The sequence below is a fragment of the Homarus americanus genome, unplaced genomic scaffold (genome assembly GCF_018991925.1).
Source record: "Homarus americanus isolate GMGI-L3 unplaced genomic scaffold, GMGI_Hamer_2.0 scaffold52559, whole genome shotgun sequence".
Lineage (NCBI taxonomy): Eukaryota > Metazoa > Arthropoda > Malacostraca > Decapoda > Nephropidae > Homarus > Homarus americanus.
Window position 1 is genome coordinate 1 of NW_024747268.1, and position 27,802 is coordinate 27,802.

The 27,802-nt window shown below is 44.5% G+C and overlaps 1 protein-coding gene across 1 annotated transcript; it reads right to left on the bottom strand.

Moving 5' to 3' along the window:
- Positions 1–1,141: 1,141 nt before the first annotated feature.
- On the bottom strand, positions 1,142–27,802 carry LOC121879540 (optomotor-blind protein-like). The gene is made up of 5 exons (XM_042386197.1): positions 27,776–27,802; positions 25,672–25,818; positions 22,792–22,868; positions 7,428–7,615; positions 1,142–7,223 (listed from the first exon to the last, which is right to left on the bottom strand). Exons 1-5 carry the CDS (start codon positions 27,800–27,802, stop codon positions 6,262–6,264), a joined length of 1,401 nt encoding a protein of 466 aa, XP_042242131.1. The 3' UTR covers positions 1,142–6,261.

A 27,802-nucleotide genomic window follows, 5' to 3' on the forward strand; every position in this document is an offset into this window, starting at 1 on the left:
ATCGTCAAACAATGGCAGTGAACTGTTGCGTTGATTCAATAAATGTAAATAATCGTTGTGTATAACCAATCAGTTGAAAGACTAAAATGATTCTCATAATCAACATATAGTCTTGAGACATATAACCGGAAGCGTAACTAATGGTAACATCAAACAAAGGTAAACACCTCATTAGTCGTCACATTTACTCATCAACAACTAGGCGATGGCAGAGACCGGTATAAGCTATCACCTCATAATATCCGCATCTTATATAATCTATATGATGAGTAAACTTTCCTTCAGTTGGTAAGAGTTAGATACACTTACCTTGTTCTGAGTCTTCTGTGTCCACCTGACCGTGCTTGAACAATTACCAGGTTCCACAATAATCACAAGTTCACTTTACAAACACACTGTTATAAATCGCACTTATAATAGTCAAGAGACAAATTCAATGTTATCTAAGCTCATATATATAGTGCGTAACACATGTTTATTACCTAATGATATTGATCAGCGCACGACACCTCACCCTCCAACAAAAAACACTGACCGACTGGCCAGCTTCAACGAATCGCCCGCAGGCAGCAACAAAACCTTGCTATTAGAACCGATATTAAATTTTTTTGTTATTTTATTTTTTATATTCTTCTTGTCGTTAATATTGTTATGTTTTTAATACTGTTAATGTTGTTATTATTTTGAGTTTACTTAGATATTTTGGTCGAGGATGTTTTCATTGTTATTGTTTGTTACGGCCAATCGTTATTTCCTCAACACTAGGCTGAAGTGCTTCCCTGCGTTGTTTTATGTTTGTTAGGGCCACGGGTTTGATTAGTAAGTGTGAAACGAGTGGTAAAGCCTAGATTAGAAGGGTGGACCCATCCATGGAGAAGTAGGTTGTGCTCACCAGTAGAAACTGCCAGAGAATTCTTTCACAGTATTACTTGTTGCATATGTAGAATTCTAACAAAGCATCCCGATTATCCTCGCTGGATGCAAAAAGTGTACAAAGGTGTGTCCGTAGGTCTGTCCCTGGGTCTTGTCTTACCTGTAAGCAGAAAACGATCGAAAAACAGTTGTGATTCCTCGGGATACATAATGTTTACTTAGGAAAAGCCACCAGTCACATTTTTGAGGATGAATAAGAGAACAAAGATTTCTTCAAAAAGAGTATATTTTCATACAGTACAGACATGACCAGAACATAATTATTATTTACATCAGAATAACCAAATAAATACACATAACTATTAATTAATATTATCAATATCTATTCTCGAAGATGCGTACCACCGACGTCGCCACGGAACGAGAGAAGTGAGCTCCAGGCAAGACAACCAAGCATAGTCTCAAAAGCTCTAACAACATTTGATGTCTTGATTATAAAATTTCCATCCAGTAAAATAATTTTCGATTTCTAATTAAGTTCCTTGAATGACTTTACGTTCATTTTGTGTATTTAAATGATATATTAATTGGCAATTTTGTACTGAAACTAGACATGAGATGTGGTTCGAAGCTTCACAAGCTGTCTTTGAAACCAGGACTTTTTTTTCTGCCTGGAGCCGACCTCTGTACACTGGTGTGCAGAACATCGCTATCCACTGAGAAACACGTCACGTCATGACCAGGTGATGGAAAACATGAGGTGATGAGGATGAATATACATGGTATGAGATGAGTTAATGAATAAGAAAGGTAAATGTTTCTTTTTTCTACATAAGTGATTCCTAAGGGCACGACCTCTGTGTTTTGATGATGACGTAGTGATGACGCGTGGATGACGTAAGAACTGTGGGCGGTGTGAAGTGGAATATAATAACAAATAAAATGGCAATGTTAATAAAGAAAAACGTGCCATCATTGAAAGGAAATGGGATGAGGACCCCGGTCATGGTTACACATCCTTGCTCGAACAAACTGAGTTACCACAGGGAAGCCGAGCTTTCGGCGGTAAACAAAATATTTTTACTTGCTTTCTGTCAGGGCGCAGCTGTTGCATTCCGGCACCGGATATTCACTCCATGCGCTAACTAACCAAAATTCTCAAGTCATATTAACTAACAGCCAATCAGGAGAAAGTAAAGATCAGCACCAGGAGAGTTTTTAACCATTGAATGCATTGCTGGCCAGAGAACAGGATTTTGTATTTACCTTCGATAACCCAGCTACGGCTGGACATGGGCTACTAGTTGGTGCTTTGGTGGGTAGAGAGCAGCACCCGCTGAATTTAGAAAACGGGACGAGAAAAGGGATACTGTACCTATGAAAGAAATGTTTGTTTTTTTGGTGGTGGTGGTGGTGGGGGGGATGGAATAGAAATTCAGTAATTAAAATTTCGTTATTCCAAGTAATATATATTTAATTAAAAGACGATCCAGAAGAAAAATAATAATATATGATAACATGAAAATGTAAAATAAAACAATTGGCTCTTCAAGAAGTTTACAAGTTTACAATAATATTTATTCTTTTTTATGGCTCACAATTCTTATGCAAAATTATAGGAAAACGGACCAACGTGTAATACATCTTTCTTTTTTTTCTTTTCTTTTTTTTTAATATTTGTATGTAACCAAAAAACCCAACGCAGGAGGGATAAATGGGGACAGTTAGGAGTGAATTACCGGGATTATGTGGATTACTGTAATGTTATAATGTTCACAATATCACGCTGACCAATATCTGATGGTTGAATTATGTGTTTAAGTTTATATGTATTAGATGACAACAAGTGAGGTTGAGTTAAAACTGGATATAATGTGTTCCAGTGTCTGATTTTATAAGGAATACGATAGTAATTTTATACAGTTGATCTATACGACTCTGAACAGCCCGATATCATGTATACCAATAACTGATACTGTAATGAGGAAGAGTTTTGTGAGGATCTATTTTTATTTATTTTTGCTGTTTATGGGTTTAAAATTATGACGAAAACCTTGGGAACGTAGATGGGGAAGGGCGATAAAGATGTAACCAAAGAAGTGGAGAGCAACGGGGAGCGGTCGGGGCAGGGCGGGCGGGGCGGGGCCGGGCAGGGGTGCTGCCACCTACCACCAGAGCTCGGGTAAGTTCCGACACAGACAGGAGAGAGAACATTATAGTAATGCGAGGGTTGCGGTACCGGCGGCGCCAGGGATTACAAATAATCTGGGAAAAATATCCGGGGAAAAAAATCACACTTTTTTTCACTTTGAAAAAATATTATGTTTAGTTGTGAATCTGTATGAGAGCCACTGAGCCTCGATGGACAGATCATTGCTGACTCATAATAGGAGCAGTCGGAGTAGAGTTATTGTGTTGGAGGTCGCTGGCCTACCTGACACGGGGCTTATTGGTTTACTCTGGATATACTATACAGTATATCCTCAGTGCTGGGAGTAGTCCAAGACACGGTGTGGTGGTCTGATCAGAGATGCCAAGTAACAATGTTGCCACCGGTCGCCCACCCAGTAGCAGCCAGACCCGTGGTGACTAACAACTGGGCGGTGACCAGGGAGTTACCCAACACGGCCATTCTGTTATATATATATATATATATATATATATATATATATATATATATATATATATATATATATATATATATATATATATATATATATATATATTTGAATTTAGGGATATACATGTCTGCCGTCACCCCTGTAACCTCTGCCTCAGTAACACAACACCACAATGAAACATCTCAACTCACACTCATTATGGTAACAACTTTAACTTGTATCACTGAATGGGAGGTATACCAGGTGTGTCTTACAGTACCATGATGAGAGTGAACAAGACCCAGCTGTGTCCGTCTGTGAGACAGGTGATGAGAGGCTGGTCAGCTGGGACGGTTAGCACTCGGGTGAAACTGTGGGGGCGGGGCAGAGGTGGCAAGGGTTGGCGTCCTCGTCACAGATGGTGAACCTCATGTACTGGTGAACCGTGACGCCATTACTGATGCACCATCGAGTTATAACTGATGGCGAACCCTGAGGTCATCACTAGTAAACCCCGAGGTCACACTCGTGAATCCCGAGGTCATCACTAGTGAACCCTGAGGTGACACTAGTGAACCCTGAGGTTATCATTATTGAACCCCGAGGTGACGCTAGTGAACCCTGAGGTGACACTAGTGCACCCTGAGGTTATCATTATTGAACCCTGAGGTGACACTAGTGAACCCCGAGGTTATCATTATTGAACCCTGAGGTGTCACTAGTGAACCCTGAGGTGACACTAGTGAACCCTGATGTTATCATTAGTGAACCCTGAGGTTATCATTAGTGAACCCTGAGGTCATCACTAGTGAACCCTGAGGTGACACTAGTGAACCCTGAGGTTATCATTAGTGAACCCTGAGGTCATCACTAGTGAACCCTGAGGTGACACTAGTGAACCCTGAGGTGACACTAGTGAACCCCGAGAGTGACACTAGTGAACCCCGAGGTTATCATTATTGAACCCTGAGGTGTCACTAGTGAACCCTGAGGTGACACTAGTGAACCCTGATGTTATCATTAGTGAACCCTGAGGTTATCATTAGTGAACCCTGAGGTGACACTAGTGAACCCTGAGGTGACACTAGTGAACCCTGAGGTTATCATTAGTGAACCCTGAGGTCATCACTAGTGAACCCTGAGGTGACACTAGTGAACCCTGAGGTGACACTAGTGAACCCTGAGGTTATCATTAGTGAGCCCCGAGGTCATCACTAGTGAACTCTGAGGTGACACTAGTGAACCCTGAGGTGACACTAGTGAACCCTGAGGTTATCATTATTGAACCCCGAGGTGACACTAGTGAACCCTGAGGTGACACTAGTGAACCATGAGGTCATCACTAATGAACCCTAAGGTCACGCCGGTGAACTAGCAGGTCACACAGGTGATCACACTAATGAGGCGACCCAGTTGGGATGATCGATCTCTTTAGGTGATGAAAGAAGTCGTGTGCCGGAAGGAGTACTGAGAGGTCATGATCCACACCCAAACAGTTTCCGACATTCTCGTATCTTCAAATGCACTTAGGAGTTCCCGACCTGTGCTTAAGACGCCACCTGGCTGCAGAGGCCACACAGTGAACGGTCCAAGTTCTCCACATTGTCAAAGCTTAACTCTGCTCCACGAAATATCCAAGATATTCATTACAGATAAGAGTTTCAGGTCATTGTAGGCAAGTTTATTAAAATGAAAACAAGAAGACACCCAGAGAAAACAAAGCACCATAATATTTCCATTACACCCCGCCATCGGGGAGCCAGTGCCCTCTAGCGGTGCACTGGGAAACTACCTTAAGTAGAGTTCACTGGATTTTTTTTTTATTATTTATTAACGGTTAGTTCATGAGTTCCTCCAGAGGCCGCTACCCGCGCGAGCCAGAGGCCGCCAGGTAGCGGCTATGAGGTAAGACAGGCTTAGGTTACACATACACGCTGGTGAGAGCTTTGCTTCTCGCCCCAGGAGCTCCAGTCAGAGCCCAGCTAGTTCTCTTTTCTATACACTTCGCCGTGCACGCGGCGCACTAGACACCAGGGCTACTCACAGCTTCCAATTGGGGGTCTTCGTGTCAGCCATTTTCAATGTCTAGGAAGACCACCGCCACGCGAACATTGGGAGGGTCACGTATTTATTAGCCCTTTACGTAGCTTTTTGAAAGTTTCTAAAAGTATTAGTTTTTTCTTTCACGTTTATATAAACTGAACGCTGCCATGTCTCCATCTCGTTTCTAATCCATCTGTACATGTGACACTGTACACATAAACGGAACCATGGTCCACACGCACGCACGCACGCACGCACACACACATGCACCCGCAAAACAGCTGCTGTCGGTCCGCTCTTTGGTATATGCTCTACTAACAAGTAGTTTTACGGACTATATACACGTGCAATATACGACACACTCTGTCCTTCACGCAGCGCGGAACTGGGTTTTTGTGCACGTCTTGAGGTGTCGCACGTCTTATTTGCACTGGTAGCGATAAGCTGGGCGAGGAAGGGTCACCCCGGTGACCAGCCAGGACCCAGGAGCACAGCTTGGGCTCTGCTGGCGCTCATCTAGGTTACCCTGAGCTTGACCTGGGGGTCGTCCGGGCTCTCGTCCGCTCATATTGTTCACTGGGGTGCCGGCGGTCCCCAAGGGTAAGTGTGTGTCCTTAGGTCCCACACCGGCAGAGAAGGGAGGGGGCTAGAGGGGATTGGTGGAGCAGACCGAGCCGCCACTGAGGGCGTGGACGGCCACCAGGTGGGTGTGCAGGTGACCAGAAGCGGCCCTGGGGGCCCGCCCTCATTTGTCGGCCATTTTAAGCGGATCTGGTAAATCTGGACGACGGTCTAGCCCGTTCACCATCTTCTCGATCGACTTGAGTTCTGAAGCGACTGAGGCGGCGTGGGCGACTGAGGCGGCGTGGGCTGCAGAGCGGCGTACGCCCTCCTCTAGACGCGACCCCGCCTTCGGGCTCACAGCCTGGAATGCTGAGGATCCACCTAGCGTAGTCTCGCCAAGCAAGGAGGAGGAAAGCGTGGGCGTGAGACATGACGAGGACAGTGATGAAGACAACGACGAGGAAAGCATGGAGGAGAGGGATGCGGCGGTGGAGGAGGGCAGGTAGGGGGTAAAGCGAGGCGGTTTGAGGCGGTCCGGAAGAAGAGGCGAAGGGGCAGCTGGTGAGGAGGAGGTGGGCGGGGCGGCGCTGAGGGACCCACTGCCACACCCGCTCGCCGAGGAGACTGCCAGTCCTGCTAGGCTCTGATAACTGGGTGACCCTAGCAGGTGGTGGCCTGCTCCTGCCAGTAGGTTGTGGGCCAGCAGGAGGTTATGAGCCACAGGTAAGGAAGTGGGCGGGGATGAGAGTGGCGAGGACCCGTGAGGCGGCGCTCCCCCCGACCCCAGTAAGGGCAGTTGTAGATTGTGATGGCCGAGACCTGTACTGGAGGACCCGGGCATCATAAGGCCGTGTAGCCCCGCCAAGCTCTGTGCCGCTCCTGGGTATAGTCCGTGTGGGTACAGGTAGGGCAGGAGGTGGGGAGGCTGGAATGGCGGACCTAGACTGATGTTGGGAGTCGGGTCCGAACACGAGGAACTCGACGGCTCGTCTTTTTCTGGCGCTGCCTTCTTCAGGGCCGCCAGCGATGATGTGTCATCCATGTCAGAATCCAGATCGCTCTTCCGTTTGACGGAATCTCGACCAGAGTCGTCGGCTGCGTTGTTGTTGGTCTCCTCTCCCGACACGTCCGAGTCCATTAGTTCTATCGGAACAGACACACAATTAACATTACACTTCATAAATCACCGCTGCCTCAGAGCATCATCTTATACATGAGCCTAAGATTATCAATTTAAAGTCAATGTTTACAACTTACTTCCCATCATATGTATTGTATATATCACTGAACAGGTCAACTACGAGACATGCCATTCATTCTCCGCCACCACGTGCGAGAGGTACTAACCGTGTGGCGCGTCGCTGTGGGAGTCCGTCGTCCCCACCACATCTAGCCGCTCGTCGTCGTCATCGTCGTCGTCCTTATGGTTTTCGGACTCCATGGGTGCCGAGTTATCAGGGTAGCTGCGGATGTTGGGGAGAGCGATCTGGTGATCAATCTTCTGTTCTTCAGAAGACCGAGACATCACCACGTTCCTGCAAAATGAAGAACTGCAAAATTTAGTCCAAAATCTGCATTGTTATGATGCAGAAGAGACTATGATGGGACGGAGAGGAGAGAGTAATGTGAGTAAATACCGAGAAAATATTAAATCTATGTTATACATAGTGACAATTGCTGTAAATATGGAAAATAAAAATGATGTGAACATAACGTGAATTCTTTCTTTGGGTTAAAATCTAGAGAATCAAATCTAAATACCGACTTTGTTGTGATTTTTCAAGTCAATAGGATTTTGTAACAGTAACATTCATGATAATAATGACACAGAGAATAAATAAATAAACTGTATAATATTTGTATTTTTCTATTTTTTCGTAGACTACATCATCATGGTAGCTCAGGCACATTCCTCTTTATACCACTATATAACTCGATAACTCACTCAATTATTTAACTCTTGGTGGCTAGTCATGTAATCTTTCCCCATTTATTCCCTCAGATTCTTTCCCTCGCTCCTTCCACCTCAACACTTACATTCTCCCCTCATACACATTCTCACGCTTATCATTCCCTCGCCTTTTCGCCTACACATCCTCCCTATACATTTCTACATCTACATTCATCCTTTCTCTTCCCTTCCATACACCTTTCCATCTCTACAATCATTCTCTTCCACACACACTTCTCGTAATAACCTCCCTACCTACATTTTCGCCTCCCTCACCCATCCTCCCTCCCTCCTCCCCAGCTAGGCTCATCAGCACCTCGCCTCACCGCCCATAACCACTCTCGCTATCGTCACCATTTCCGGCTTGGCCTCCCTCCCGGTCTTCTCATTATCTCGGGCCAGGTGTGAGTTCTGCCGCCTCTGATCCCCAGGTAGGCCGCCCAGAGAAGTGCATCAGCGTCAGTAGCCTCAGGTAGATGAGTTAAAAACCCACCGCCATTCAGGTGTGAAGATCCCCCAGCAGGCGGTTCCTCAGTGGCCCAGACTAACAGTGACAATAATAGGTACTGAAGGGAAGAATCCTCCTAATTTCAGCTCATCTGCAGTTACGTTTCTATTATAGGTAAGAGACGCCCAGTGTGAGATCCCCAGCAGGCGGTTCCTCCTTAGTCTGAACTTCAAGTGGCGAAAGCAGATACTGATGACCAGAGCTTCCCTTAGCGGTTGTGTTTGTGTCTAAGTGTTACTTAGGCTACAGTGAGCAGTGAAGCCCCGAGTTGTAACTGAATCAGGCTGTTTATCCGCTCAAGCTACCACGCCTCCTCTTACACATCATGAAGCGATTACAAGACGTTGCCAAGACTTACTGAACTAGCGAACAGTGAACGCATAAATATTCAACCACAGTAAATATCGCAGATAATTACTAACACATATCAACACTTGTCACCCAGGAGGTTAATTATGTAAATCAGATATAATAACTAGTTCTCGGGAACACTAACTGAGGCAGATATACCAGCACCAATGATAACGTATCGGCAGTAATGGTATAATATTCTCTATGATACTGTTAATAAATACTGATAAAAGACTAATACATTTTTATATTTAGTTCCACAACAGATTAATGTTTGCTACACGCCTGCTGGAGGAGTGTCTTGTGAACAGCTCCTGGCGTCACTATCACTAACACGGTTCAGTTGTTCTCCACTAAGACATATGTCTGACGCTCGCTAAATTTAGATCTTCCCTCTTGAAACATATCAAAGTGTGTGTGTGTGTGTGTGTCGGAAGTTCGCCTATAATTTAAACTCATTTATGTATAATTCAGGTAATCTATACAAATAGTTTTGGTATTATGTCGACAATCAATCGGGTTCTTTACAAATTATCTTAGAAATATTGATGATTTGTTGATATAAAATACTAAAAATACCTCGAATTACATGTCAATTTCTTTTAAGTGATACTCAAAATATACTCAACTATATGTTTCCAGAGAGAGCGTAAGGGAGACGGTGTTAGTTAAGCTCACTAGCAGGTGGTCATCAAAGGAACGCCGTGGTGACTTACAGAGAGGACCCCCTGCTGTAAACACGACCTGCCCTTATTCAGCAGCACCCGGTGGACTTCCGCGACAGCCCTCATGCCCTGTGTGTGTGTGTGTTTGTGTGTGTGTGTGTGACCTTCCTGCCCCTACCTAACCCCTCACCCCTCCATCCCTCCCCTCACACCTCCGCCTTCCCGTCTCTACCTTCTTCATTCTATCCTCTACCCCTATCTTCTATCCTCCACCGTATTCTCCATCCCTCAACTCCCCCTCCATTCTTTTACCTGTTTCCTTTTCCTTTCTATCCATACCTCATCCCTGCCATCATTCCTCACCCCTGCCACCATTCCTCACCCCTGCCACCATTCCTCACCCCTGCCACCATTCCTCACCCACCACCATCCCTCACCTCCGCTACCATCCCCACCCCTGCCACCATCCCCACCCCTGCTACCATCCCTCACCCCTGCTACCATCCCTCACCCCGCTCCATCCCCCACCCCTGCCACCATCCCTCACCCTGCCACCATCCCTCACCCCTGCCACCATTCCTCACCCCTGCCACCATTCCTCACCCTGCACCATCCCTCACCCCTGCCACCATCCCCCCACCCTGCCACCATCCCTCCCCTGCCACCATCCCTCACCTGCCACCATTCCTCACCCCTGCCACCATCCCTCACCCCTGCCACCATCCCCCCACCCTGCCACCATTCCTCACCCCTGCCACCATTCCTCACCCCTGCCACCATCCCTCACCCCTATACCACCATCTTCACCCCTGCCACCATCCCCCACCCCCGCTACCATCCTCACCCCTGCTACCATCCCTCACCCTGCTACCATCCCCCCACCTGCCACCATCCCCACCCCTGCCACCATCCCTCACCCTGCCACCATCCCTCACCCCTACTACCATCCCCACCCCTGCCACCATCCCCCACCCCTGCTACCATCCCCACCCCTGCTACCATCCCTCACCCCTGCCACCATCTCCCACCCCTGCCACCATCCCTCACCCTGCCATCCCCCCACCCCTGCTACCATCCCTCACCCCTGCTACCATCCCTCACCCCTGCTACCATCCCCACCCCTGCTACCATCCCCCACCCCTGCCACCAACCCCCACCCTGCTACCATCCCTCACCCTGCCACCATCCCCCACCCCTGCTACCATCCCTCACCCTGCCACCATCCCTCACCCCTGCCACCATCCCTCATCCCTGCCACCATCCCTCACCCTGCCACCATCCCTCACCCTGCCACCATCCTCACCCCTGCCACCATCCTCACCCCTGCCACCATCCTCATCCCTGCCACCATCCTCATCCTCCTGCATCCCCGGGCGCCGCCGTGTGACTGCCTGGTGGAGGTGTGTGGACAGAACTGATCGCCTCTGCACCATACAAACTATATTTATCCTCCCCATCAGACGACCTCCTCATCCCGCCTGCAGGAACCATCTTCAGTCAAACCTTCAGGGGTGAGTACTTGGACCTCGTCTGCAGGAAGGACCTTGACACTGCCCGTCCAGATGCTATTTAAGATGACCGTGTGTCCTTTGATAGGTACCTTAATATACTTAAAAATATGAGTCTCCCAAAGAAGTGATAAAAAACAGCTGGTATGGAGCATTACAACCTATCAAATACAACCTGTTAAATACAACCTCCTCCTCGTCTACCCCACCTTCTCCTCTTTTCCCCTCCTCCTTCTTCTCTACTTCTCCTCCTCCTCCTCTACCCCCACCTCCTCCTCCAGATGAAGCTAAGTGACCAGAGACAATAAACCAAGGTAAGAGGTTCCTCCCAAATCCTCCTAAATAAATCAATTTTCAGAGTTCCTTCACACAGGTGCCGCCGACACCCACACACACAGACGACCTATTCATAAGTAAGGAATGGGAGAGGTGGGGGGAGGATGATATGAAGAGGGGCAGGAAGAGGGTGATAGAGAGTAAGAAGGAAGAGTGTTAATGAAGAAGGAAACAATGAGTAAATGAAACTAATTACCCATATAAGATTGAGGGGAAACTAATCACATTTTTGTATTAATTGAAATGGTAAATGGTCTGATATTTCCACCTAATACATCCCAGAAGATAATCTCTCTCTCTCTCTCTCTCTCTCTCTCTCTCTCTCTCTCTCTCTCTCAGCAGCCAGCATCTTGACCTTGATCTAAATACATCTTAAAACGAAAACTCACCATAATAAAAGAAGTTAGTGTAGGAGAAAACTTCAAGTGATGCCATAGTGTTGGGTATAAACTAAATGTGATGAGTGTTCGTGAGATAAATGTATAAAGAAGGATTTTAAGTAACACAATAGAGTAATAAGCTGACAACATTATCTTCTTTCCCTGGATCATCATTCCATTCCTTCATTTCCTTTCTTCCTTCCTCTTTCCTTCCCTTCTTCTCTTCCTTCCTTCCTTCCTTCCACCCTCTCTCCCCTTCTTCTACTCCTTTTCCTCCTTCATTTCCTTCCTTCCCTTATTCTTTCCTTTTCTCCTCCCTCTCTCTCCCCTCTTCTTCTACTCCTCCTTCCCTCCCTCCATCCTTCATTTCCTTCCTCCCTCTCTCCCTTCTCCTTCTCCCCTCCCTCCTCTCCATGGTATTTCAGTATCACCACTAAACCAACGACACGGCCGCTGTTGGTGTAAATTCGTCACGTTTTCCGGACATTGTCTCTTCTCCCGTAATCAGAATACATGAAGATCTACACGTGATATATTACCCTGAAGTTTCACTGTGCGAAACGTTTATCACTGAACCACTTATGGCCGAAGATTGGTGTCGTAATTATACCAAGATTATTGCCGTAACTAGAGAGGAAGAGAGAGAGAGAGAGAGAGAGAGAGAGAGAGTAAGCCGGTATCGTCGTCAGCACCACCTACAGGTACAGTAACATGGCGACAAGTCTGATTTACGTTCTCCTCCGTCAGCCGTGGAGGAGGGAGAGGGTCAGATATGAGGGGAGGAGAGTCAGATATGGAGGAGGGAGAGGAGAGGAGGTCAGCTATGGAGGAGGGGAGGGAGGAGAGGAGGGTCAGCTATGAGGAAGGGGGGACAAAGGTCAGCTACCTAAAGTTGACAACCATCCAGGCTTCCTAGTGACTTGCGTGCCATCCAAAACAGATCACTCACACAGCCGGCGAGTTTTTTTTTTTTTACCTGGAAATTTATTAAGTTGGTAATAATTTTCACCCAGGATCTGTAGTTACGATACCGGAGAGTCAACAATTTGCTCCGATCGCACCTAACAATTTGCAAGTGCCTATTCATTCCGATACGACCGAAATTACACACCTGGACTTAGCGACACGAATTGTTACTTAATCTGTAAAATATTCACAACAATAACAGACATGACGAGTTTTGTTTACCTCTTTCCATTTCTTCCTTCCTTGCTTCTTCCTTCCTGCTTCCTCCTTCAAACCTCTAGCTCCTCTTCTTCCTCTTTCTATTTTCAAGACTATTTCCCCTTACATCCTCCACCTTCTCTCACATACCTCCTCATACCTCCACATACCTCCTCATAACCCTTCCTTCCCAACCATCACCTACCCTGCATGATGGCGGCAGGTAAATAACAGCGTTACACCTGTCTCCAGTTGGTGCGCAGGGGTCACCAATCATGGATCTATACAGACGCCATCTTGGTGCTCAAATAGTAAACAATGTGTGGTTGGTGTCCCCAGGCGTCGGTCCTCCCCCCTATAACAAAAATGGAATCGCCTACAAATATCTGTCTTCTCTCTGTAAACCTTCTGACGTAATAATAATAACCCATTGTATAGAAAACACACACACAAAACACACACACACACACACACACACACACACACACACACACACACGCATAAACACACACACACACACACACATTACCTCGCGAGACGTGGTGAGAGAATCATGTAGAATAATTCTCTATTATTCTCGATCAACAATAAACCACATCCCATAACACCCACAAGACCACAGGAAATGAAGACAATTGTTGCCATCGAGTTAAAACAAGAACTGAGTCTCTTTAGTGAAGGGAGACGAGAGATGGTGTTTGAGGGTGGTGATGACGAGACTCTGAGACACCTGTGATGAGCGAGACAACAGGACCAGGACACATGTAATCAGTAAGACCCCCAAGACACCTGTAATCAGCGAGACCCTAAGACACCTGTGATCAGCCTCAAAGCTATTGTAAGTTGAAAATTTATAGTAAACAAAGATATAAAACTATCGATTATGGTCTTAGTTAACCTAAACCACAAAACAACATCAATAAACTTACGATAACTTTGGACGTTACTTTTGGACGATAACTTCGGACGTTACCTTCGGACGTTACCTTTGGACGATAACTTCGGACGTTACTTTTGGACGATAACTTTGGACGTTACTTTTGGACGATAACTTCGGACGTTACCTTCGGACGTTACCTTTGGACGATAACTTCGGACGTTACCTTTGGACGTTCTTTGCTAGGGTTCTTTCTTACCGTAATTGTGTAATGTTATAGCAGTACTTTAAGTCAATCACATTATTACATCTTTTTCCTTACCGAGAAACATGGAATGAATCTCTGGGACTACCACACCTGAGCCGTGACCTGACCTCAACCACACCACCATCAGGAGGTATTTGTGTGTGGGGCACTACCTACTGGTGACAAACTCACAGAGAGGCTCTTGTAAACACACCAACAAACACCCTTCGCTAATACAACCACCACAACATACTTACTAGATGCGATAAATTAATACCTGTTTATGTATGTTTAAATAATACCCAAACAGTCAAACACGGATGACACACCTTCAGTCAAGATCCGGTTAACATCATTACTTTAATCCCTCTTGAAATAAACATGAAAAAAAACACTAAACATTTCCCTCATTCAATCGTGATCTTAGTAAACAGTTTTGATTACAGTCTCCTGCCTCTCCACCAGGTCCTGACATATACAGTGTACAAAAAAAAAAAAACACATTCCCTAAACAACGAGAAAATCCTGTTGGTTCTCTTTGATCAGGTCTCCTCCACCTGGGATGGCTATGTAATATGCAACCTTTAAAGCAGGTAAAGTTGCCTTGTTTACATCTCACCCCCCCTGAGCTGGGCGTTTACAAATAATCTTCAGGACAGTCAAGATCGTATCTATATAATCCCTACACATAGTCACGATCTGGCTAAATCTCTTTGATTGAATCCCCCACAGGATCTGGTTAAATCCCCTTGATCAAATCCCCCTGGGCAGGAGGGTTGAGGATGAGAAGGTGGGGAGGGTACAGGGAAGGAGGATTCCAGTAAGCATCCCCCTACCACCCCTCCCGACAGCACCTTTACCCCCCCACCCCTCAAATTGCTTCGACAACCTGAAAATTTATTGCTTTCCTTGTGGTGAGATCGAGGACGTAACGCGTACCTAGTGCACACACACACACACACACACACACACACACACACACACACACACACACACACACGGGGATAAGGATTGGAGGGGCTTGGTGGATAGTAGTAGTAGTAGTTATGACAGTAATGGTAGTGGTAGTAGTTGTAGTGGTGGGTAACAGGCTAACAAGGGGCACGGGGAGGAGTGTTGTGTTATCTCAATAATAACTTACGAGTGAGTGAACACTTGTGGCCGGGACGAGGTGTGTGTGTCGGCTTAGCGAGGCTTGTGTGGCGTGTTTATGTCCTTGGGTGTTTGTGTCACACTCTCAGTGATTCTCCTCCTCGATGGTTCAGATATATACGTCTTGTGCTGAGTATCCTAAAACTATCGGAATAAATCTATTATGCCGATTTATTTCCCTCGCTTAGTATTTCTTTTAAACTGTCGGAATAAATCTATCACACCGATTTATTTCCAGGGCTTAGTATTTCCTTTCAACGATGGGAATAAATCTATTATGCCGATTTATTCACTCGCTTAGTATTTCTTTTTAAACTATATGAATAAATCTACCATACCGATTTATTTCCAGAGTTAAATATTTCTTTTAAACCATCAGAATAAATTTATTATGCTTAATTACTTCACTTAACACAAACACACTTCTTATAATAATTATGTCAGTGTCTTTCACTCTTGTTTAGTTTTCATTATTATCAAAGACGGACTAATCTTCTCTTGTATAACATATAAACATATTTATACCCAAACTAATGGAAAAGTCAATCAAAAACAATAAAAAATATAATTAAATAATTCAAGGATACATATAAAAAATTAATTAATTACTCAGAATATATATTTTCTTTTTTACTTTGCCTCGTTAACAAACTCAGGTGAGACGGAGGTACAGGTGGATTGACAGACAGGTGAGTGTTACTATGCCGTCTAACTTATCCAATGACAGAATAAACAAAAATATATATTTATACACACAGGTGAACGTCAGTCAGTCATGGTTTAGATATCAGGTCTTGCGTTTTACAAGTCGAGGCGGGTCTTAATTCCATATAATACAGTACAGGTAAAAATGAGCGAACACGAACGATTTATATGCAAACACAGAGAGTATCGATAATTGCATACACATTGACGTAACACACACACACACACACACACACACACACACACACACACACACACACACACACACACACCAAAAACAATACATCACAACCAAACATTATACAATATGCGTGTGCGTGTGTGCGTGGTTGTGTGTTGTTGTGTGTTTGTTGTGTGTGTGTGTGTGTGTGTGTGTGTGTCGTCAACATAACTACAACCCTCTACTTTACACAACCTTCACCCCCACCACCGCTAGGAATCATTAAGAGTTAAATTAAATTGACCCTAAAATTTGAAACAAAATCGAATATCACTACAAAGCCAATTTCCCGGTGGGTGCCATTATGTGGAGGGACGCAGGGGTGTGGAATAGTACTGGTGCCATTATGTGGAGGGACGCAGGGGTGTGGAATATACTGGTGCCATTATGTGGAGGGACGCAGGGGTGTGGAATAGTACTGGTGCCATTATGTGGAGGAACGCAGGGGTGTGGAATAGTACTGGTGCCATTATGTGGAGGAACGCAGGGGTGTGGAATAGTACTGGTGCCATTATGTGGAGGAACGCAGGGGTGTGGAATAGTACTGGCCATTATGTGGAGGACGCAGGGGTGTGGAATAGTACTGTGCCATTATGTGGAGGGACGCAGGGGTGTGGAATAGTACTGGTGCCATTATGTGGAGGGACGCAGGGGTGTGGAATAGTACTGGTGCCATTATGTGGAGGGACGCCAGTCACCTCCTCCAGTCTCAGTCCTCAAGAGTAACTGTTTCCTCCAACTGGTAACGAGAGAGAGTGTCTTAGATCCGATACAGTTAGAATTAATTGTGTATTTTACGATACAACAACAACCAACACCACTACCGAACAACAACAACCAACACCACTACCAGACAACAACAACCAACACCTGCCAGACACAACCAACACCACTCAGACAACAACAACCAGCACCACTACCAGACAACAACCAACACAACTCAGACAACAACAACCAACACCACTACCAGACAACAACAACCAGCACCACTCCAGACAACAACAACCAACACCACTCAGACACAACAACCAACACCACTACCGACAACAACAACCAGCACCACTACCAGACAACAACAACCAACACCACTCAGACAGCAACAACCAACACCACTACCAGACAGCAACAACCAACACCACTGCAGACAACAACCAACACCACTACCAGACAACAACAACCAACACCACTACCAGACAACAACAACCAACACCACTCCAGACAGCAACAACCAACACCACTGCAGACAACAACAACCAACACCACTACAGACAACAACACCAACACCACTACCAGACAACAACAACCAACACCACACAGACAACAACAACCAGCACCACTACCAGACAACAACAACCAGCACCACTACCAGACAACAACAACCAGCACCACTCCAGACAACAACAACCAACACCACTCCAGACAACAACAACCAACACCACTACCAGACAACACAACCAGCACCACTACCGGCAACAACCAACACCACTCAGACAACAACACCAACACCACTGCCAGACAACAACAACCAGCACCACTCCAGACACAACAACCAGCACCTACCAGACAACAACAACCAACACCACACCAGACAACAACACAACACCACTACAGACAACAACAACCAACACACCACTACGACAACAACAACCAGCACCACTCCAGACAACAACAACCAACACCACTACCAGACAACAACAACCAACACCACTGCAGACAACAACAACCAGCACCACTACCAGACAACAACAACCAACACCACTACCAGACAACAACAACCCACACCACTGCAGACAGCAACAACCAACACCACTACCAGACAACAACCAACATCACTACCAGACAACAACGACCAACACCACTACCAGACAACAACAACCAACATCACTACCAGACAACAACAACCAACACCACTACCAGACAACAACCAACACCACTACCAGACAACAACAACCAACATCACTACCAGACAACAACAACCAACACCACTACCAGACAACAACAACCAGCACCACTCCAGACAACAACAACCAACACCACTACCAGACAACAACAACCAACACAACTACCAGACAACAACAACCAACACCACTACCAGACAGCAACAACCAACACCACTACCAGACAACAACAACCAGCACCACCGCAGACAGCAACAACCAACACCACTGCAGATAACAACAACCAACACCACTACCAGACAACAATAACAATAAAACAACTAAAAAAAAAAACCAACCCTACGCAATAACCCAGACAGACTCAACTGTGAATTCACACTTCAGTAACCATACCCTTCCTTCCTTTCCTCCCTCCCTCCCTCCCGTCAGTACCTACCCTCCCTTTCCACCCAGCAGGACTACTGTTACTGCGTGTGACGTGTGGTTGTGACAGAAGGGGTGAGGCAAGAGACGTCAACACTGTAACAACTGGGGTTCGGGGTTCGTCACAATGCCCCCCCTCAGCCTCACAACTCTCTTCTTGGTATTGTTAGCCAGATTGTGTTTGGACTGTGTGGTGACTACCACGAGGGCTGGGGAGGGAGGCAGAGAGAGAGAGAGAGAGTGTGAAAGGGGTAGGAGGGAGAAAGGAAAGAAACAGGAAGAGGAGAAGATGGGGAGAGACAAAAGGGGAGGAAAGGAGGATGAGAAGAGGGTGAGGAAGGAGAAAAAGAGGGCTAAGTGGGAGAATGAGAAACTAGTGTGATGGAGAGAAGAAATATGTGTTGACTTTCTCTTTGTTTTTCTCCTTACATCTTTTATCTATCGTCTTTTATTCACTTTTTATATATATCTCTCTCTCTCATCTCTAGCACCGTTCCTCAAAGGGTCGTGAAATTTAGTTAGTGAGTCCTGATTAGGGCGTGTTTCTCCATGTACTGCATTTGTGTCTACATGTATGTATCTGTGTGCATCTCTATGTAAATGTGTATATGTGTGCACACGTATGTATCTGTGTGTACAAGTGTGCATCTGTGTGTACGTATTTATGTGTGTGTACAAATATGCAACTGTCTACATGTGTATTTGTGAAGTTATGTGAATCTAGATGTTCATTTCTTGTACCGTGTGTGTGTGTGTGTGTGTGTGTGTGTGTGTGTGTGTGTGTGTGTGTGTGTGTGTGTGTGTGTGTGTGTGTGTGTTCCTGAGGTAACAAAACACCTGGGCATAAGGGAAACAGGTGGAAATTACTGATAGGTGAAGACACTGTGATGACCAGGATTACCAGGAGGGTTAGAAGTGGTGGTGTGGGTGATGGTGATGCAGGTGTGGGTGGGTGGATTACATGGGTGGTGATGGTGATGTTGGTAGTATTAGTGTAGATAAGGCAGGTGGTGTGGTGGTGTTTAAGCGTAAGTGTTTGGGTGGTGATGGTGGTGGTAGTGTGATGGTGATGTTGGTAGTGGTGATGGTGATGTTGGTGGTGGTGGTGATGGTGATGTTGGTGGTAGTGGTGTTAATGTTGGTGGTGGTGGTGTTGTTGTTGTTGGTGGTGGTGTTGTTGGAGGAACGCTTCTGTTTCCTTTGAAGACACAAGTTGGAAAGTTGGAGAGTTGAAGGACAGGAGTAAGAGTGTTGGAGGATACGAGAGGTAGTAGTGGAGGAATGAACTGGTGAGTGTTGGAGGGACGCCGGGGGAAGAAATGATGCACAACAGTCTACTCCTGATGATGATGATGATGGTGATGATGATGGTAGTGGAGGGATAATCTACATAAAGGATTGTTACTGGTAGTGATGGTGGTAGTGGTGGTAGTAACTAATGGTAATCCCTTAATGCGAGGTGTACGGCGTCACACTACAATACCACCACGGGAGCTGAGGGGAGAACATGACAATGGCTCGCCCTCTCCTCCTACTCCTCCTCCTCCTTCTTCTTCTTCTTCTTCTTCCCCTCCTCCTCCTCCTTCGTCTTCTTCCCCTCCTCCTCCTCCTTCTTCCCCTCCTCCTCCCCCTTCTTCCCCTCCCCCTCCTTCTTCTTCCCCTCCTCCTCCTTCTTCTTCTTCCCTCCTCCTTTCCCTCCTCCTCCTTCTTCCTCCTCCTTCTTCTTCTTCCCCTCCTCCTTCTTCTTCTTCCCCTCCTCTTTCTTCTTCTTCCCCTCCTCCTTCTTCTTCTCCCCCTCCTCCTTCTTCTTCTTCCCCTCCTCCTCCTTCTTCTTCCCCTCCTCCTTCTTCTTCTTCCCTCCTCCTCCTTCTTCTTCTTCCCCTCCTCCTTCTTCCCCTCCTCCTCCTTCTTCTTCCCTCCTCTTCCCCTTCTTCCCCTCCTCCTCCCCCTTCTTCCCTCCTCCTCCCCCCTCTTCACCGTGACGTCAACCACCATAAGCACTATATTAACAACATACTCTGGGAGTTATAACTTAAGGTTGTAACGCTGGAAAAGTTCATGGTATTTGGGAGTTAGTTGTGTTAGTTGTTAAATTCGTAATCTATGGTATACTCTACCTATCCTAACCTAACCTATCCTATCCTAACCTATCCTAACCTATTCTAACCTAACCTTTCCTAACCTATCCTAACCTATCCAAACCTAACCTAACCTATCCTAACCTAACCTAACAAGGGAACTGTGACTATTAAGCGCGTTGGAAGGGTGACGAGTCGTGTTGTATAGTGCTGTAGCTGATGATGTGTTTTAATAGGTATATGTAATAGGATTGGTAGTGCTGTGTGTTTTCGTACGTACACACACACAGACACACACACACACACACACACACACACACATTTCCACGCTTTGTGAACGCCCTGGCGAGTGTGAAAAGCGGTAGAGCAGTAATTGAAAAGTGTCTGCCCTAAGTACGTAATTCTTTATGCAAATTCTTCAAAGGACTTTTGAGGGAGGGAGGGGGTGAGGTGTCGAGCCTAGCACCTCCCTTAGCCCTAGATAATTTATTTCAAGGCGGAATTTATGATTCTCCTGGATGTAGGGCAGGGGAAGCTCTGGTGGAGGTGTGCTCAGGGGGCAGGGAGGTGGTGTTCTGGGGACACGGGAGAAGGTAGTGCTCCAGGGGCAAAGTGGGGCTCTGAGAGTATATGATGGGGGGTGGTTCTAGGGGCAGGGGAAGGTAATGTTCACGGGGGTAAGGACGAGGGAAGATGTAAAGCCCCAAAAGGTGAAAATGAAAGCTGTTCTAGATGTTTAGTGATGTGTGTGTGTGTGTGTGTGTGTGTGTGTGTGTGTGTGTGTGTGTGTGTGTATCACCCTCTAAAAAGTCTTGTATTAGAGAATTACAGTATTATAGATATACACACTATACATAAATAAACATATATAATATATTATTTAATACAACAACCCTTATTTTTTATACCCTCGATAATTACTAACATGAATTAGTTATACTCCATTTTAATTTCGACTCTTAGTAAAGTTTGCTTGTTCCTGACACGATAGAAAACCCTCGGCCTACGATATAACACAATTATATAATACAACTTCATTTGCATACGGATCACCTGTGAGTGTTTTTTTACAACCTGTTATTACTGATGTCATTTCTATGTGATGATTTCGGGTTAAATTAAGTTAAAAGTGCTAAGTTAATGTTGGGTTAGTAATGTGGAGTGATTTGGGTGTTGGTGGATATCCGGAGTGATGTGTGTGTGTGTGTGTGTGTGTGTGTGTGTGTGTGTGTGTGTGTGTGTGTGTGTGTGTGTGTGTGTGTGTGTGTGTGTGATTCGCGCTCAGGTGTCTGCTTTTCAGGTGTGTTAATTAAGGCGTTTAAGAGAAGGTAGTGAGTGAGAGAGTCAATGAGTGAGTGAGTGAGTGAGTGAGTGAGTCAATGAGTGAGTGAGTGAGTCAATGAGTGAGTGAGTGAGTGAGTCAATGAGTGAGTGAGTGAGTCAATGAGTGAGTGAGTGAGTGAGTGAGTGAGTCAATGAGTGAGTGAGTGAGTGAGTAAGTGAGTGAGTGAATGAATAAATAAGTGAACCGATAACCACACACACACACACACACACACACACACAGAGTTAATGACGTAGACACAACCCCATGATCTGGTATAATTAGCCGTGTACACAACTAGCATAAAATGTTCAAATTGTTCATAGCTGCAGTTAACAAAAAAAAATGTTCCTGTTCCAAACTGTCCGAATCAGAGTTGAAATTGTTAATGTTTGTTATTATTAAAATACCTGATTCATAATAACATAATATCATGTGGACTCCATATATATTTGAACAATACAGTATTTTTCACAACTATATAACTGTACTCATTTACAAGAGCAAATATCATTAGTGTATATTTCTAAGACGAAGTTATTCTAAACTCTTTATTTTGATTTTGAATTTCAACATATAACTGTGTCATAATTCCCCCTTGAAGTGTCATAATCTTTCACCTTAAATGTGTCGTAACTCCCCCCTTCAAGTGCGTCATAAGTGCATCATATCTTTATAAGTCCCCCTTCAAGTGTATCATAACTCCCCCTTCAAGTGTATCATAACTCCCTCTTCAAGTGTCATAACTCCCAAACTCCCCCTTAAGTGCGTCATAACTCCCAAACTCCCCCTTAAGTGCGTCATAACTCCCAAACTCCCCCTTAAGTGCGTCATAACTCCCAAACTCCCCCTTAAGTGCGTCATAACTCCCAAACTCCCCCTTAAGTGCGTCATAACTCCCCTTTAAAATATCGAGATACTTACTTCTTTTCCCTTTTGCCAGCACCAGTGTCCCGGAACCCCTTAGCGAACGGATTGTTGTCAATCTTCAGTTGCGTGATCTGGAAATAGAAGGAAATACCTCAATTAGTATAGGTCATAAAGTCTTGATGGGTAGTAGTAGTGGTTGGTAGTTAGAATGATGGTGGCAGTAGTAGTAGTAGTAGTAGTAGTAGTAGTAGTAGTAGTAGTAGTAGTAGTAGTAGTAGTAGTAGTAGTAAGCATGTCGACTATGAGTAATTTTTTTGAATCTAATTACTGTATAGTCAAGACAAAGTAAAACAATGATGGAAAAAATAAATAAAATAACCTCTAAATAATAATAAATATTTCACAAAGACTTTAAAAAAATATATCTAGAACGACATAACTTCATTCAAACAAAGACAATGAAACAATGGAAACTCCTTAAATAAACCCAATCACTTCCTAACACACTCAGAACCATTTATTTTCCAACCTCTCCATCAATATTTGGCAACTATAAACTCATATAGTCTTTACACTCAATTTCAACACCCCCTATTACCAATTTCCAAACCTTTCTGTAATAATCTACACCAATATTTGAATACCATTACGTCGGCACCCATCCAAGAGGTGTGAAATTGGAATCGGGTTGAGATATTAGATAATAGATTTCTTTATAAGACGAGCGTTTTCTCTCACCCCACACGGAAAGGTCTGGTGGGAAGGTCATTGAAGAGGAAAGATATTATAGAACACAACTAAAGAGTTCTGATCACTGAGAAAAAAAAAATACTGGAATTAATCGGTCATGGAGACACACACAACACAAGAATCAACAAAGGAAATGAGATGAAAATCGACTATCCTATACTCTAATACTGTTGGTGATTTAGAGTGCCAACATCGCCTCTCCCGTAGTGCCACACGATCAACTATCTGGCACCATCATTCTTTCGGGTCAAGAAACATGGCACCAATGACGTTTAAAATTCTGACGTGATATTTAGCCATGTCAGGTTTTAAAGGGCAGTGTGGGGGGGAGAGTTAAGGGGTGTAGCTAAGGGGAGGTAGAGGAGAAGGGTGTATAGTTGAAGAGGGTAAAGTCTTCAGAATTGGGGTGAGGGGAGGGAGGGTGTAGGTAGGGGGTAGGGGGGGTCAAGCCCTATCTACTGACAAATAAAAAGAGCAACTTGGGAAGGCCTTTGTTGTCGTCTGTCAAGCTGGACGCGATAACATGCAAATGCCGCTGTCGACCGCTCCTACAAAAACACCAGTCGAGATGCGGTTCTGTTTTTGTTTAGGGAGGGGATAGAGGGGATGTGGGGAGAGGGAGGGAGGCTTCCTTGTTCCGGATTTCCGTGAATTCTCATGTAATTCTCTCCCCCTATTATTCCCCTTTACTCCCCCCCTCTTCCTCTTTATCCCCCTCTTGTCCCACGCCACCCTCCTCCTCCCCTACTTGTCAAACTCACCCACAGAAATGACGTTTTTTGGGGGTACTAATCTTTAATTACCACAAATATAGAGAAATCACTGAGATATATAGACCACCGCCAGCCTGTAGACGGTGTTTAATAAACTATTTTATCACCCCATCAAAGTTTCCCATTAAAATAAAATTTGTAGAATAATATAAGGTAAAGACTGGCCCCCCTCTCTCTCTCTCCCCTCCCGCCTTTCTTACTTAAAATTCAGTGAGAATAAAGATGATGAAATGGCTATAAAATATCATCGGCGGGAGAGTGTAATTGAATCATAACATTTGGGGTCGACCTCCATCCTCCCTACGACGACATGTGTCAACACTGTTCCCTCATCCTTATCCATACACGCGGCCACGACTACAGCCATCATCACCCTCCCCAAAACACGTGTAATATCTGTCTATACTCTTGTACTCAAACTCAAATGAACTCTTGATGTTAGATTCGAATGATATAGAGAGTGAAGTAATAATAATGGGAAATTTACTGATAACAAAGGATTTTTTTTTATCTTCTGTTTTTCAGGGTGTGAGGATCGGGATGAAGACAATTTGGGTAAAGAATACGACGCAGTGATCATTTCCAGCAAGTGTCAGTGGGGCGGCGTGAGCTCTGGCCTGCCTTGACTGACGCCCGCACCATTACCATCACCTCCCTCCCTCCCCTGCCATGCCCTCACCACATCATACACACGTCTCTAACCCCCCTCCCTTCCCCCCAATACACACACATGCACAGCACACTGACCCATACACACAGGACAGTGACCCATACACACAGAATACTGACCCATACACAAACGATACTGACCCATACACACAGGAAACTGACTCACACCTCCATATAGTGACACTCCGACGCATGGACCCACGCCATCTCATGTGGACAGTCGGACACAAAACCGACAAGACATGCTAACACAGACACACACATTCTTACTCAGATAAATGGGCATTCGGACACGAGAGAAATTCATCTGCGAACTACGATACAGTCACACGGACGCCCACACAAACATAGAGACACCCTGACACAACTCGAAAAGGTTCTACTCTACAGAATCAATTTCTTACCAACATTGTCATTTGATACAGTCTAGAAATTTCTATTGCTTATAGAGTCAATGTTAGACAACACATCTTGGTAAATGATACAAAAGCTCTCACAATCTAACAAAAGCTCTCACGAAAATCAAAACTTCAAAAGCTCTCACAATCAAAACAAAAGCTCTCACAATCTAACAAAAGCTCTCACAATCTAAACAGAATCTCTCCAATTTAAATAAAAGCTCTAACAATCTAAACAGAAGCTCTCACAATCCAAAAGTTCTTGAACTCTAATTAAACAAAACAAAAAGTAAACAAACCATTCCTCATGACACACACACACACACACACACACACACACTTACCTTTTCATTTTGGTAGGCGGTGACAGCAAGGAACTCGGTCTCCTTGAACACATAAGTCCTGAAGGTGGAGTAAGGTAACTTGAGGATATCGTTGGCCCGCACCAAGTGAAACCGAGGCTGGTACTTGTGCATGGAGTTGAGGATCGTCTGGAACAAGCGAGAGAGAAAGAGCTCGTTAATAGGGTGTAATTGGAGTTGGGTTTCGTGGGGTGGGGGTGAATAATGGCATTGGTAATTGGGTGTAATTTTTTTTTTTATATGGACGAGAGAGAGAGAGAGAGAGAGAGAGAGAGAGAGAGAGAGAGAGAGAGAGAGAGAGAGAGAGAGAGAGAGAGAGAGAGAGAGAGAGAGAGAGAGAGAGAGAGAGAGAGAGAGAGAGAGAGAGAGAGAGAGAGAGAGAGAGAGATTAAATTCTGCACAAATAATCTAAATATCACGTGAACATTACCACCACCACCATCACCTAATCTCACAAAACCAAGAATACTTCAACCTATGGTAAAAAAAAAAGAACAAGAATCATTGATAAGAGTAGAGGATAAACGTGATAAAGACAAGAAGAAAAAGAAGAAGAAAAAGTGATGCTGATTCCAAATTCATTGAAGAGGAAGAAGACAAGATTATCACCATTTCCTCCTCAAGGCAGAAGAAAAATATTTAACACTAGGAAAAATATCGACTCACTTAATGAATGTAAATACAATACGAAAAATACTGAGGAAATATCCATGACGCAGAGACTCAGACCACTATCTTGATCAAAGCCAAAAAATAAAATAAAATAATAATAATAATAAAAACCAAAGTTGGACAAATGCGAGGAAAAGGAAATTGTATTTTGGGAAGGGTTGGGTAAAAATACTTGTGTCAATTGTATTTCTATCTGGGATTGAAAGAATGATAAAAATAGGTCTTATATTCTAAGTTGGGATCAGTAGAATGATGGATTAGATCTAATATCCTAAGTTGGGATCAGTATAATGTTAAAAATAGAATCTAATATCCTAAGTTGGGACCAGTAGAATGATAAATTATATTTAATATCCTAAATTGGGACCAGTAGATTGATGAATTCTTTTAATATTCTAAGTTGGGACAAGTAGAATGATGAATTATTTTAATATCCTAAGTTGGGACCAATAGAATGATAAACCTAATCAAATATTTTAAGTTGGGATTATAAGAATGATAAAAATGATCCGGTATTTTACGCTAAGATTAATAGAACGACATAACATTTACATCAAAATGTAAAAAAAAAAAAAAAATTCTCTCCGTCAGTGAGTGAGTCCCTGTCAGAGCTAAACATAGACAAATTTAAAATACTCGAGTTTTAGCCAGACAACATTGAGGTCAGAAGAAGCCGCACACACACACACACACACACACACACACACACACACACACACACACACACACACACACAGTGGTTATTGAAGGAGCAGCTACTGGGGTTAGGTTAGGATGGTCAGGCAGTTAGAGTGAGTGTGTGGCATCCACTTGGCACTGATGACACTCAATAGGGCCACTGCTACTGTTGACCGTTCTCTCCTTCTCTCCCGTTTACTTGGGTTTCTCTGCTTCTCTCAGTATGACCCGGTTTTATTGATGGTCTTTCCACAGTGTGTGACCCGGTTATATTATTCTCTCCCAGTGTGATGCGGTTTTATTGATGGTCTTTCCTCAGTGTGTGACCCGGTTTTATTATTCTCTCCCAGTGTTACCCGGTTTTATGTGGTAGGAAATTGGTTTAATATTCCAGATAATTTTATAAGGATTTACATGATTCAGTTTTACAATCACGTACGATTAGAAAATTAGTTATTCTTACTTATCTTCTTATTCCTTCGTTTATTTAACAACCTTTATTCCCATGTCTCCGTTTCTGTATTTATTTATGTTTGTGTTTATTACGTATTTCCTATATTCGTTATCGTATTGTCGTCTTTTTTCCCTTATCTTTCCTTTCTCCTGTTTTTTACTGTCTCTTCTCTCTTTTTATTATCTCTCTCTCTCTCTTCTCTTCTTTTGTTCGTGAATTGGTCTAACCTTGGTGTCTATTCCTATGTATATTCTATTTTTTCCCAGTTATTTATATTCTTACATTTCCTTGTTTGTCTCTTGTTTCCAT